This window comes from Tupaia chinensis, unplaced genomic scaffold, assembly GCF_000334495.1.
Source record: "Tupaia chinensis unplaced genomic scaffold, TupChi_1.0 Scaffold000278_1, whole genome shotgun sequence".
In the NCBI taxonomy this organism is placed as follows: Eukaryota; Metazoa; Chordata; class Mammalia; order Scandentia; family Tupaiidae; genus Tupaia; species Tupaia belangeri.
In genome coordinates this window covers 1,375,456-1,390,635 of record NW_006159761.1, presented here as the reverse complement: position 1 = coordinate 1,390,635, position 15,180 = coordinate 1,375,456, and the positions used below count along the sequence as shown (strand labels likewise).

At 44.6% G+C, this 15,180-nt stretch overlaps 1 protein-coding gene across 1 annotated transcript in view; it reads right to left on the bottom strand.

Moving 5' to 3' along the window:
• Positions 1-15,180, bottom strand: part of F5 (coagulation factor V) — a 107,235-nt gene that overhangs the window by 71,268 nt on the left and 20,787 nt on the right. The window contains 2 exon segments of the mRNA XM_006150113.3: positions 1,708-1,920; positions 10,803-10,925. Of these exon segments, the coding sequence (XP_006150175.1) occupies positions 1,708-1,920; positions 10,803-10,925 (336 nt within the window).

Sequence of the window (15,180 nt, the reverse complement as noted above, 5' to 3'; positions counted from 1 at the left end):
TATATATATACACACACACACATACATATGACAAGAAAAAAGAAATGGAAAATTATGTGTTGACAATAACATGTATGTTTAAGCCACTTTACAGTGTATTCTGGCTGGAAAATCACATTTTGTATGTTGTGGTGATGTCCAGTGAAAGTATGTAAAATTAAAAAAAAAATAGTGTCTTCATCAAATAATGATGATTGGGGGCTTATTAAAATCCTGGCACCAAGTCAAGTGTTCCCTCTGGCTCCTCATTGCCTTCAGGAACAAGATTTTAAATGTAAATTTCATCCAGCTTATAAACAAAACATTTGTTGTTAAGCTCTAGTCTTGTATCTGTAACTGGCCACAATTAGCCTGACTGGCAGAGATCTGGTGGTGACTGCTGCTGGTAGGGCACATGGTCCAGGAGGAACTAAGGTTAACTAGTGACCTAACGTTGATACTCCCCCACACACACAGGTAGAGTGTATAGATGCTGGTGCAGTAGAATGACCAATCAGAACAGTTCTACTCTCAATAATGGACCAATGGGATTGCTGAGTGAGTTGACCAATCAGAGCTGAGGAAGTGTCAATCCTTCATTTGCATATGCAGACTTAATTAAAGACTTTGGTAGGAATTATTTCCCTATAAAATCCTATCCCCAAATGCAACTGTGGAGACAATCTTTTGAGCAAACCTGCTCGCTTGTCTCCCAGATGATATCACTGGTAATAAAGCCTTCCTCCTGGACAAACCTGTGGGTCAGAGTTTGGCTTTTCTGTTGGCAAGCAACTATTCCTTGTCTGTACCTACTTTGGTTCGGTAACTCATGCATTTCCTCTGGTCAGTAGACCAAGGCATAAGTCCCTCAGCTCAGATGGTGAAAGCGTCACCACCCACCCCCGCCCCCTCAAGTTTATGGAAGCCATTTTGTTCTACATGCAATGAGGCTTGGCTCAGAGGAGCAGGATTAAGCCATTCTCACGTGAGGAAAAATGCTGCTGATGGTGAAATGAAAGAAGACACTTTATTAACTTTCTAATTTTTCCAGGGACATCACAATAGCTTCTATGTACCAGACAATGAAAAAAAATTCTCTGTGTAATAAATAAATGAACTGGGAGTATATATAGTTATAGTATGTATATATGTTTAGACAGTTGGTGAGCCCATGAAATGATTTCCTGTGATCCTTTTTGCTGTGGCTGTTTATCTTAGTAAAAGATGGGCTCAATTCCCAGTAGTAAAACGGAAATCCAAGCTTGCTCCTAAGAAGCCAGCCAGTGAAATTTCGTATGGAGTCAGTTGAGTATGTTGGAAACCTACTGCTCCCAGTGTTCAGCTTGTTTACGAGAAGCTGGAGCTTCACCTGTTTCTGGACCACATAACCAACCCAAACCTCAGAGATGTTAGTCAGAGCTGGGTCTGAGACTCTTGCAGCAGGCTATCAGTGACTCTGGCCTTGGGTAAATGTTGCAGGTCACACAAGGTGGGCATCAGAACATGTTCTCAGATGAGGATTTACTTGGAAGAAGCTCTAGGATGCTGATGAAAGAAGTGAGAAGGAGCAGAGGGGGATCGAAGTCCTCAGACCATGCCCCGTCTCACGCTTCTCCCTCTGCCTGCTGCACAAGTACGAACCGTGATGGTCCCGAGCCTCATCCCACTGTCCAACTCCTTACCATGTCAACAGTCTTTTGTTGCTTGCTCTTTTGCTGCTGTTTTTACCTTTCTTACAGATAAGAAGAGGTCCAATCAGCCCGGAATTGAAGTCCTGTGTCAGGTTTTCGTAGGAGTAGTATATGTGTGTGAGGCACGGGGGGTCATCGTGTGTGGGCCCACTGCTCTCGCCGATGCTCCACTCATAGGTGTATTCCTGGCCGGGGGCCACAGTGTCATCCATCCTCTCCACAGGGAAGGTGTGGTCGGCATAGGAAGCACCTGCAGGAATAAAAGGCACGAAGACGACTGGGCAGTTTCTGAGCACTGCTTTTTCATCATTCTCAAATTGGGTGCGCTTTCTAGAGATGGGCATGCTCTTAGATAATGAACCTTTGTGGTTTGGCTTCCCAAACAGCACTTATATCCACTTCCATGTCCATGTGTTATAAAGGCTTTGCTATCATAGTGAGAAATGTTACTTGTAAATTAGTTGAGGTTAGCAAGTTCCTTTTTCAGGATATCTAAGCAATTATAATATTGTCAGAGGATGTACATACTTACCAAAGAGTGACAGAGAGACCGACAGAAAAAGAGAGAAAGCACCCTCCCCAGTGGGGGGTGGTCATGCTGAAATCCCTTCTTCATTTCTCCATGCTGTTAGGATTTGGGACATGCACACACACACCCTGCAAGTTTTTCAAGCCACAGGGTCCAGGACTTGAACAGCATGGGGAGCCATATACTATCTGGTTTCCTTAATCACTAGGCCATGGGGCTGGCCCCCAAATTACTATTTAAATAGAATCAGAGAATTGAATCACCTTGGGTTAGTAAGTAAGTCATCTCAGAATATGAGACTAGATTCTATTTTCTCTGTGGTACTTGTCAGGACACCGTATTCTTAACAGCCTGGTGTCACGAGATGTGAGCACCCTTGGAGCTGTCTATGTCTAGTGTCTTTCCTTTGTGTTCTTTCTGGCTCCTGTCACCCTCAGCCTTGTTTTGTCTCTTCATCACATCCCTGCCATCTGACTTTTCCTCCAAAGCCTCAGGATCCAGCTCCTCTGTGTAGTCTAACTGTCCTTGTAAATGCAGGACCTGCCTGTCCTTGTAAATGCAGGACCTGCCTGTCCTCTGAGGTTTAGATGTCCTCTGTCCTTAGGTGTGAGTGGACACTGAAGACCCACCACTAACACCCACACACACCCCAGATGTTTCCTCATGGCAGGAGACGAGGATGTAGACATTTTTTTTGTTTTTTTTTATTTTATTATTATTATTATTATTATTTTGTACTAAAGAGGGGAACTGAGATGCTCAAGAGTAGAGGTGCAGAGGGTTCAGTGGGGCTTTCACCAGCTAAAGGAGGATGTGGAGATGGAGCGAGATAGATCAGGTCATAAATGGCCGAGTGGGGCAGGCAGCTTCCCCTGCCTGAACATCCCTCGTTTACTTAGGTGAAAGTTCGGCTATCCTCCGCTGGTCCAGGATTTCACCTGAGATGCAGTTACCTTTGGTACAACAACTAGATAAGCTCCCTGCAGTGGAGGGTGAGAGCATTAAGAGTGTGGATGGGCAGACAACAGGGATCCAACAAGGTCTGAAATGTCTTACTCGATGGGGTATAGGGCATGTGTGCTCACTGGACAGAGACAGAGGGAAGGAAAATGACAGCTCGCCTCCCCAGGAGAGAGCCACACCACAATCCCTTCTCCTGTTCTCCTGGGATTTTGGGTGCGCGCGCGCGCACACACACACACACAGGTGTGATTTTTAAGCCACTAGGTCCAGAACTCAGACTTCAGTCAGCCATGTGGGAATCCAGCATCTTAACCCCAGTACCGCCTGCTGGCCCCTTAAAAGAGTATTTTTGGGACCAGGAGTTGGCGTAATGATTACATCACTGGATTCCCACTCAATCATCTGTGGCATGACTCCCAGACCTGGTGGCTTAAAACGGACACTGGGCACGTGTACCTACATGCCTAAAATCCTGAGAGGATAATGGAGGAGAAGGGATTGCAGAGTGGCCATTCCCACTGGAGGGTGATTTCTTGCTTTCTGTCTCTCTGGCGAGCACACACACACTATAGCAAAACTCTATTTAAAAAAAAAAAATGTATTTTTAATTATTTTTTTAAATCTCCAGTTAGTGGGTTAACTTTGCCTTATTAGCTTAGTTTACAATATACAAAGTTAACATATCATGGTCTCCCTTCAAATCAGATCATACCATTTCACCTACAAGAACCTTACAATCATTAGTTTCCACTTCCCTCCTCCCAACCTTTGAAGTAATGCGTTTTACTTCCACATGTGCAATCATGCCCCACAATATCTTACTGTTTTTACTTTAACATTGAGATGATCAAATATCTTTTCAAGAGACTTAAAATTATTCTTCTTATAGATCTAAATATCTTTAATATAATATTGCTTCTACCTAAAGGAATTCTTTTCATGTTTTTCTAGTCTGCTTGTGAGAAATTCTCTCAGATTTTGTAGGTTTTATTTGACCTTCATTGTTGTTGTTGATGAGCCAGAGATATGCTTGCCAGAGAGAGACAGAGAGAGAGGGAGAGGGAGGAAACATCCCTACAATGGGGTATGGTTATGCTGCAATCCCTTCTCCTCCATTTCTTCATTTTTATAGCACTCATCATAACTTGCAATTAAATGTTTGAGAAGTTATATAACAAATTTCGCTTCCTCCTAGTAGATTATATTTGTATCTGCACTTTGTCACCAGAGTGTGAGCTCTTGAGGAAAGCGCTGATTGCACTTGCTTTAGAGTCCACAGTGCCTTCCCCCAGACCAGGAGAAATACAGAGCTGGTTTCTTGTTGAAAAATAAAAAAATATAAAAATAATTAAAAAAAAAACAAAACACGGAGACCAGCAGGTGGCATGGTGGTTAATGTGCTGGACTCCCGCATGGCTGACCACGGTTCTGGCAGCTTGCTTTCTTGCTTTTCCTCTCGCTCTGCCTCTCTCTGATGAGCGTGTGTGCCCTATAGCAAATTAAAATAATAATTATATATACAACTAAATAAATAATTTAGAAAATTTTTTCAACACAACAGTTGGAGACTGGAGCGCTCTGTGGCACAGCGGTGATGCACTGGCCCAGAAAAGCCAGATCCCACATGGCAACCATGGTTTGAATCCCTGGCCCAGTCAGCCTGAAATGCTGGGCATGCATCTGAGTGCTGGGATCTCATGGCCTGGAGAGTGACGGGAAAGGGACTGGGGTAAGACGAGACCCTGTGGAGGGTGTTTACCTCTCCCTTTCTCTTTCCATCTCTCACTCCCACAGGTGTGCACACACATGGTGGCATGAAAAAAAAGAAAAAAAAAAAAAAGAAAAGAAAACTTAGAGATCCGTTAATGCAAGAGCAAACTCCTGTATGGAACTTGGCTGGCCTGCCAGCCCTGTTCTGCTTTCTGACCTCCTGATCCTCCTGAACCGGTCTGGCTGCTGTGGCCAAGTCTGTGACCCTTGTGCTAGTGAAAGTTTAACACTGAATTTTATTGTGTCTTTTTTCCCCCCGAAAGATGATTGACACTGATAACCCATATTTACTATAGGCTAAACTTTTACTCTAATAATAAAGAGGATTTGAATGTTAAAGTTATCTAGAATCAAGAAATGATAAAAGCATAAATAACTTCCTATGAGATATGACATTATTCTAGTCTAAAAAAGGAAAAAAAAATAGTGTATGAGGAAGAGTCTCCACTGATAAACATGCATAATCTCTGGAAAGTTACAAAAGAGCTTTGGTAGCAAAGTACAAACAGGACCGATAAGGAAAGTCCCCGTCAGGCTGGGCCTTGCACATAGACTGGAATGGCACACTGGCGGCTGAGGTCGTGCTGTGAGCCAGCCCTTCATCTGTGCTTCCTGCTGTATGGCCTCATGTAGTTAAAACACGATGTTTCCAGACGGGAAGCTTCCACGGTTAAAGTATCACAGGGAAACTAACAAGTTTTCAGAAGATAATATATGATATTCTTCATAGTATAAGAGAACTTTTGGGGACCAGCAGTTGGCGTAATGGCTATGTCGCTGGACTCCCATGCAGTAAACCATGGTTCGAATCCCAGACCTGGTACCTTGAACTCACGCCTAGCGTGTATGCGCCCAAGATCCTGAGAGGAGAGTGGAGGAGAAGGGATTGTGGTATGGCCGGTCCCCCTGGGGAGGGGTGATTTCTCGCTTTCTGTCTCTCTGTCTCTCTCTTTCTGGTGAGAGCATGCACTCTATAGCAAAAACCTCTCCAAAAAAAGAGAGAGAGAGAGAAATTTTGAAGTTCTGCCTTTGGATAAATCCATGCCCATTCTTCTAATGTCAGGTTAGATGTCAGCTTCCTTCTTCCTTGATCTCTGATTCTGGTGCTTTTTGGTTTTCTTTCTTCCTTTTTTTCTTTCTTTCTTTTTTCAGTACTCATCACAATGTGTAAAATGAATATTTATGAGATTATATGATTACTGATACTTTCTCCTGCCATTGTGTGGAAGAAAACATGTGAGTTTTGGGATTAGAATTGCTAACAGTGTTAACTTGGGAAAGTTCCTCTTAGCCTAATATTTTAAGATAATATCTTTTCTTTTTCTAGAGATGACATTACCATCCTTGATGAACTACAGGGACCGGAATATATATGTAACATGCTAGGTAGCACATGGTGATGCACTTAAGTATTTTGCTTAAGTGTTTCTTTTCCCAGCCATTTCACATGATGAGTAAAGCTTCTGGTCTTTATGTCTACTTAGGGTAAAATACATATTAGGTCTTCTGGAGTTTTCTTCCAGAAAGTCTGAAATTGGTGGTTGTTTTAGGCTGGGTTGCCAAAACAAAGTGCTCTGACTGAGTCGCTTATCCACAACAGGTGTTTCCTTCCCAGAGTTCTGGAGGCTGAAGCCTGAGATCGAAGTGCAGCATGGTGGGGTTCTGGAGAGGCCCTCACCCAGTTTGCAGGAAGTCACCTTCTCGTGTTTTATGGAAAGAGGGCAACAGGGAACCAACAGTTGGTGCAATGGCTGTGTTGCTGGACTCCCATGTAGTCAACTGCGATTCAAGTCCCAGACCCGGTGGCTTAAACTCACGCAGGACGTGTATGCATGCATGCCCAAGATCCCGAGAGGAGAATGGAGGAGAAGGGATTGCGGTGTGGCCATCCCCCCAGGGAGCGATTTCTTGCCTTCTGCTGCTCTGTCTTTCTGGCAAACACACGCGCCGTATAGGAAAAACCTCTCCCCAAAAAAAGAAAGAAAGAGAGCAACAGAGTTCTTCAGGGCACTAATCTCATTATCAGCATAGCCATCCCTGAGGTCTAAACACCTCCCAAAGGTCCCACATCCTAATACATTGGGGTTAGGATCTCAGCCTATGAATTTTGGGAAGGTACCAACATTCGGTCCATTGCAGTGATGCATCTATTCAAAGATGATTGAAAACTAGAAATAAGAAAGGTAATTTCTCACAATCACCAGCAAAATCCACTCCAGAGCAAAGAAACAGTATGCATCAACCCTACTTCCACTCCAGTCGTCTGTCCCAGGTTAGCTCAGTGACGGTCATTGTCCCCCTCTCATCCTTTGCTACGCTTCACGCTCTGTGCCAGCTATCAGGTGCCAGTGTTAAGGAAGCTCAGCTTAGGTAACAGGAGGACACACGCTGGAGCCCTCATTGTGACCAGTCTCACCTCTAGGCTTCTTCTAAGGTCACTCAGTGCAGAGGCCACAATTTGAACACAGCCGTTGGTCTGGAATAAGAATCAATCAATGGAATGTCTGGGGAGGATCTAGGATACATTTGTACTGGCTAGAAGGGCATGGATGGCTCTCTGACATCGACTTTCTTTGTAAATGGCCTGTGTTTCACATCTAGGCTTATTTGAAACATAGTAGGATTTTAAAAACATATGCTGTATACATTTGAAGTTTATTTTACAACATGATATTTTTTATATAGAGATAGTGAAAAGTTGTTGCAGTCATGCAAATTTGTGCCTCTTTAATTGACCAAACTAAATGACTGAGAATTTCACATTCTTCTGTCAATTAACTATCAGATCAATTTCAAATAATTGAATGAACGATGTTATTAAGTTTACTGTGCTACTGAAAAGTGAATTATGGGCACTCTGAAACAAAGACTAAACAATATAGATTTGCACATGGGCTATATTCTGGAGTGAAACTGAGTGAGGGACTATGAGGTAGTGCAGAGATAACTTTATCAATATTTTTGTTCTTTCATTTTTAAAATTTTACTTTTAGATTTAAACAGGCATGTCATATCTTTGATTTCCCAGCCAACATAAGATTAAGTGTAAAATATAAATAGCTGTTTAGAGGAAGCACTTTTAAAATGCATTTTTGGTCAATCTGATTTTGACTTGGTAATCAAAATAAAAAGTTAAAACTCTAAACTGAAAAAAGGGGAAATAGGCAGAACAATGATTACATTAAGGCGCAGAAAGTCCTTGTTCGGTCTCTTGCTAGAAATAAATTCTTTACACAAAGGTAGCCCTTCACTTCATACTTAGTTTTTGCTCACTTCCTGTTCTGGCCATCGCGGGCCTTGCAACTTGCTTACTCTTGTCATGATCTACTGCGTTTTTGCCAAAGGGCCCTCAGTCCTTTTTAAATGCAGAATGAGGCATAGAGCTTAGGGAAAGTAAAGTTGTATAAAGAGTCTTTTTGGATACTCTTGGGGTGCTTATTCATCACACCCTCCCTCATTACTTATTTCTGTGAACAACTCCTCTCCATTTAATAAACTTAATGAATGCTTCAGTGCATTCAAAGATACAGGGCATTCTTTTAGAAGCTATAATTTAGGCAATGAGCAAATTAAAATGCTGATGTTTTGCAGAAAGCCTGATTCCATTGCACAAAGCATAAATGAACCCTCTTTATGAAAGAGAGTTAATATTTTTGTGATTTATGAGCACTATTATATTGGCCATTATAATTTGTTTCAGATTTATCATATATTCAAGGAAGTATCTATAAAAGGCCAAAATATTCAGATGAAAAGTGCAAAATGTAATCACTACATTATGTCAAACATTGGAATGTTTTGAAAAAACATGAAAGACTAAGTTTTCTAATAGAGAATTTGGTAACACTTAAAGAAAAAGGAACAATCTTTGGCGGAAAATTTACTTTTTAGTCAGTTGACTTATCAAGAGATGGTTAATATACACCTAATTTTGTGGTGTAATGCTCATTACATAATCCATATGTTTAACTATGAGAATGTAAATCAAGTAAAAGAATAATATGAAGATTAACTATAAGACAAAAATTTTAAAGATAATTGACAAAATCAGCTTTGAAATTCTTCCTGAACAGCAAACTGTGGTCAAAGATTCAGCGTTATAAACAGTTCAGTGCATGCTAGTTACAGTTTCTGAAATTTTAGCTTGACATTGAAACCCTTTTAGTGATAGAAAGTTTTAAAACAAATAAGAACAGTTGAAGATATTTTATTTTTTAATTTTAAAACACATTCCTATTAAATACATTTCTACAGGAAGTGTCCTTGTAAGCATGTTTACAAATGCCCCTCCTGAAAGGGTTCCCATTCCTGCCCTGTGTGTTGTTTTTTTGAGTTTCTTGTGCTATGGTGTCATCTCAACTCCCCGCCACCCATCACTGAGATAAAGGCATCTGGATTCGGTGTAGCCTATTCCGCATGCAGTTAGTATACCCCCATTAGTAAAACATAGATCAACCCACAGAGGGAGGAGTGTTCAGGAATGTTCTACACAGAATGTTCACACAGAGGACATGAAAACATGAAGAGTGGCTTGTCCTTTACCAAGAAGGACACCACATATCTATTTACCAGATTTGTATCCCATTTCCAAGATCAATTCTTACTTTCTGTACCAATATGCATTGACCTTGCCTTGATTCATGGGAAAGAGGCAATGAGGCAATATCAGCACCAGCAGTCAGGTCCCCAGTGGGGGTGCTGGGAGTATTGGAAGCGATTGCTTATGATTGCTGGCTGTGGGGCAGACAGGGACAAACAGCAAAGGAAGAGGAGCAGTGTTGTAAAGTTCACTCGCTGTGCAAACAGCACGCCTGGGTACAAGTCCACAGTTCCTACCTCCTCCCACCGTCCAACCTCCTCCCACGTTGGAATGGAACCTGAATGTGACATTTTGACATCTGAGTTCCTCCCCTCCTGCTCTACATTGCTGACCCCTGCAGAGGCCTCATAAGTAGGGTAAGCGATTGGCCCCGTGGCAGGGCAGGAGTCTAGCACGTGGGAGAAGCTGCTGTGCACATTGCCTCGCCCAGAGTCCTGCCAAATTAAGTTCTGAAGATGCCTGAAATTTCACAGTTAATGCTTCATCATTTTTCTCAAGCCAGAATTAAGTGCTGATGCAAACTGCTGCTGACCTATTATCACTCACTTCCACCTGGGTGAGAATTAACTTGGCAATTCACACAGGAAACAAGAAAAACCCCACTTTCTCATTCACAAGGTGTCCGATAGTATTAAGCTTCTTGAACACATCGTGAAGAATCCTCTTCACTGTGGTAGCCTACGTCAGGCTATCCCAGATCACTGGCTCACGGGCCAGATCTAGCCAGCTGCCCGTTTTTGTCAATAAAGTTTTATTGGGACACAACTATGCTCATTCATTTTCATATTGTCTAAAGTTGCTTTTATACTAAAAGCATAGTTGAGTACTTGCAACAGAGATCCTATGGCCCATAAAGTTGAAGATACTCATTATTTGGCTCGTTATAGAAAAGTTGGCTAACTGCTGCCTTGAACCATCTGGCAATGTATTATTACTCTTGTTTTAAGATGATCGCGTTGGAACTCAGAGAGATTAGGTAACTTGCCCACCCAACTGTTCAATCTCACTTTACCTCTCTCTGTCTCTTTCTGGTAAGCACAGGCACCCTATAGTAAAAAAACTTAAAACCAAAAATACAGTAAAACTGAGATCTAGGTGGCTCCAGAATCTTTTAGTTTTAGTTTTCATCTCTGAAAGTCATGAGTGTTTTGGGGACCCGCTGCAGGCGGGAGACGGTCCTAACGACATGTGGCCACAGTAGTTTGAAGCGGCCGGCCTTGGTGTCCCAGGGTATGCGTTCTCCCTGGTAGGAGAAGGGAACCCCTCTTACCTTCTGAGAATTTGCTGTACTCTATTCCTTGAGGGTGGATGCTTAAGGGCTTGTCCGCCTTGTTCTTGAAGTGCACTTTCATGATGTCCCCGACTTCGGCATATAAAGTGGGCCCGAGGAGTCCTGTGGGAACAAGGACCCAAAGTACATCTGTGTTCAGGGTCACTGAGGGCCTAGAGCTACTGAAGCAGAGGCACGTGCACTAACCCCAGTGGCTGGTCCTGGCCGGGGCCGGCTGGCTCGCCTTCAGTCTAGAAGGCTCTGCCAGCTCACTGGCTCTAGTTACGTGCAGCGGGATGAAGACAGGAAGGCCCAAAGCACGTCAGGAGAGTAGGAGAATGGTTCTGACCACCTCAGCCTCAGCAGAACCACATCTTCCCTTAGCTACTGCTGCCTTTGGTCAAGGACAGAAAGGTGCTCATTTCCAGCTCTACAAGGTGAGGATGTGGCTACTTTAGATTTCTCTGAGGTGGGAGACTTCTTGGAGGAGGGAGCAAATCCCACAGCTCTGTGGCCCTGAGGCAAGGTCAAAAGTCCCAGTGGTAGTGACCCTGAAGTGTCCCAGGAACAGGAAGAAAACAGTAAGGGACTGAGAGCAGATGATGTGGGTGGTGAGACTGTGCTAAGGACATTATATTTTTCTTTTAAGTGAGATGGGAAATCATTGGAACTGTGTGTGGAATGTTTTCGAAGTTCACCCTGAAGTTTACCCTTACAACACCCAATATTGCTTCTGGTGTCAGTGTGGAGAACTGACTACACAGTGACAAGAGCAGAACAGAGAGGTGAGGTGGCACCAGCAGGAGTCAACGGTGCAGAGGTAGGTGTGTAACGGGGAGCACTGTGCAGGAGTCAGATGCTAGACATATGTGCAGGTAGAGCTGACGGGACTTGCTGATGGTGCCATTAAGAACGATCCCAAGGTTTTGGTCCTATCAGCTGGGTAAATAGCAATATTATGAAGGATACCCAGCAGAGCTCATGGGCCAGGGGTGCGGAAGTTGAGAGTGAGGTTGCACTAGCTACATGCAGGCCCTGTGCTAGGTCCTGGGCCCACCTGGATCAATGCGTCCCTATCTCTGCCTTGAGGCACCGCAAGCTGAGGTCGATTGGTAGGAGCTATTCCCGAGATAGGGTGAACACTGCCTGAGCAGGGGACCAAGGGCCAATTCTGTGTGGGGCTCCAGGGAGGACTTGGAACTCTGAAGGATCATTGACCAGCGTTTCTCAAAGCGTAGTTCTTCAGCTCTCTGGGTCAGAATCCCTCAAGGTCCTACCACAGGCCGAGTCCAAGGCCCAGAGCAGCCCCAGGAAATCCAGGTCTCTGGCAATGGAGCTGAAAATCTGCATTTAGCATGTGTTCCAGGGGGCCTTGGTGTCCTGGAAGCTTGAGAATCTGTCACCAAAAGCTTCATCTCATGTAGGGGATGGGAACCCACTACTCTAACTTCCAAGCTACTGTAAGCTCTCAGGGCATTTGGTTTCTGCCCACTGGGAGTACGGTGCCGGGAGAAGGATGTCCCTGCAGTTGTGGAGCTCAGCCAGTCTGAGTGCAGTGGTGGTGGTGTCTTACGTTAACCTCACAGCAAGCTTTAGGGTAGATATTAAGAGTCCCATTTTCAGCTGAGGAAGCTGAGCCTCAATGATTTAAAACTCTAGCCAACATTACACAGCTAACAAGAGGCAAGCTGTGATTTAAACCTCAATCTGACTCCAGATGCTGTAAACCACCTCTTCATGATACATTCCCACCACGTATTCATTTAGTCATCCTGGAACTGTTGAGTGCCCACTTATTCTAGGTGTCAGAATTGCGATCTTGTGTGGAAAAGTAAAGTATAGTAGACACACTCTTTAGAGCCTAGAAAATATGTAAAGTAACACAGAGTGTAATAGTCACACACATATTTAACTTGCCACTTTCAAACTGGTGTATTATGAAATAAAAACAGGATACTGTGAGGATAATCTGAAGAAGAATCTATTCTATTATTGGAGGCACAGGGGGAGATGGAGTTGGGAAATGTTTCCTGAAGAAGTGATGCTTTAACTGAGGTCCAAAAAGAGAGGAAAAGCCTGGGCAAGGCGGTTCTAGGGAGGGCGTTAGCATGTGCAGAGGTCCTGGGGTGGCAGAAAACCGGCCTCCGTGAGAACTGATGAATGGCCCCGGGAGGGTGGAGCTTAGGAGGGAAGAGGGACAGGCAGCAGGCGAAGCCAAGGGCATCATCAGAGGCCCATCACGAGGACCCTGTAAGCCTCAGAGTTTTGCCTTTAACCTAAGGATAACCGGAAGTTGTTGCAGTTTTCATCAGAAGTGCAACATGGACTGGTTTGGTTGTGAAATCTGTGGTTGCATTCGTGGAAGGTTATCTGGGGCGAACCAGAGTGGATGCTGAGAGAATACATGGAAGGCTCTAGAAGAGGTGTTTGTGACCAAGACCAAGTTTCTAGAGATGCGGAGGAAAATATATCGACAGTCTACTGCAGAGAAGAGCGTGTCAGGGCTTGACAATGGAGTGGGCTTGGGGTCAAGTCACCATGAAGGGATGATGAGATCCTGGTGTGGGGAGTTGGGCAGATGAGTTCCCAGGGTAGGGAGGCTGGAGAAGAGGGATCCCAGTGTGGGGGCATTGAATGGATGAGGTATCAATCTCAGATAGAGTACTGGGAAGGTTTTATTGGTGGATGGAGTAGGCAAAATAGGGCCTCCTCATGCCCTGAGAGGTCCCTGTCCTAAGCCCTGGGACCTATGAATCTGCTGCCTTAGAGGGCAGAAGGAACTCTGCATAAGTGGTTAGTCCAGGAAGTGGAAAGATGTTCCTGCTGTATCTGATGGCCAGTGTAACCACAGCATCCTTGTAACAGGCAGGAGGAGGGTCAGAGCCAAGAAGAGACGGGAAGGTCTGTGCTGCTGGCTTGGAAGGAGAAGGAAGCGACCATGAGCAGAGGGTGCAGTGTCTAGAGGCTGGAAGAGGCAAGGAAACCTGCAGCCTCCCCCACAGCCTCCAGGAGTGCAGCTCTGCCCATACCTTCATTTTAACCAGTAGAACCCATTTTGGACTTGTGACCACAGAGCACGCTTGTGTTGTGTTAAGCATCAAGTCTATAGTAACTAGTTAAGCAGCAGTGTCACACCATGGTCTCCGAGACCGAGCTCCTGTCTTCCCACCCCATCCCACTCCTTTCACCGAATGCCACGTCCTTCCTGTGCCTGAAGCTTGGTGTATTTTTGTTAGCTCTGGGCAGGACTTGGGGCCACACAGTGTGAGCCTCATGTTAGATATGGATAAGAATCCTGGGACGTGGGGAGGGGGACAGGATGGCTTTCCCAAAACTGGCTAGTGAGTCAGCAGCATGGCTGGGAAGTCAGGTCTTGGGACTCCTGCCCGAAGCCTTTCCTATCACATTCTACTGGGCAGGTCTGGACTCTCACCTCCTAGACAGTCCAGGTGTCTACACCTTGGCAGCCCCTGACTGGCCACTCCCACCCGCCAGAGCTGCTGATGAACTGACAGGCTGCTGACCTGACCTGCCGCCACACTGTGCGCTGCATCTCATTGCCATGGTCCCCTTGCTTGGTTGATCTGCTTGTTGGTATCACCTGGCTGGAATGCCAGATGCCCGGAACAAATGGACAGTTTAGGGCATTTATTCAGCGTCCCTTCCTGTTCCTTTAGAACTAAGGCAAAACAAAAGGATGTTCTCATAAATGTGAACCAAATACCTTCAACCACGCCGCAAACACAGAGCCAATATTGTTTGAGCTGCTCTTCAGCTCCTCCGTGAGCTGACAGCTAAGACTTTATCCACTCTCTCCTCCATGCCCAAAGCTGGGCCGGGACAAGGAGTGGCCCGTCTGAGGTTTGGGGAGTAGCACAGTATGTACCCAATTTCATGCCCTTGTGAAGTTGAAAGGGCTGCAGGAGGTCGGCTAATCCAAGCCTCTGCTCTTGGGGAGTGATGCCTTACATAACAAGGCAGTCCATTGTTGTGGCTGTGTTCAAACTCCTCAGGGGGACAAACATTTCATAATCTTCTTTGGAAAGATGCAGGGACTCCAAATCAGACTTTTAATTTAAGTTTGTTCATTTGTTGTTATTCTACGCAAGAGAGAGACAGACAGGCACCTGGCAGGTCTTCATGAACTCAAAGTCGCCTAACTGTGAGCCCCAGCAGGCAGAGCGGTGCCTTGGTCATCTATTCCTACAGCTGATACAAGGAGACAAATAGGCTGTGAAGAAAAAGCCTCAGTTCGCAATAGAGAAATTCCAGATTTGGACACTACCATGAACTACGTGTTCAAGAAGAGGCTGCATAAAAATGGGTGTTGAAATGCCTTAGTCATACCAAGACCTATGGGTGTGAAATAGCAGTTCTA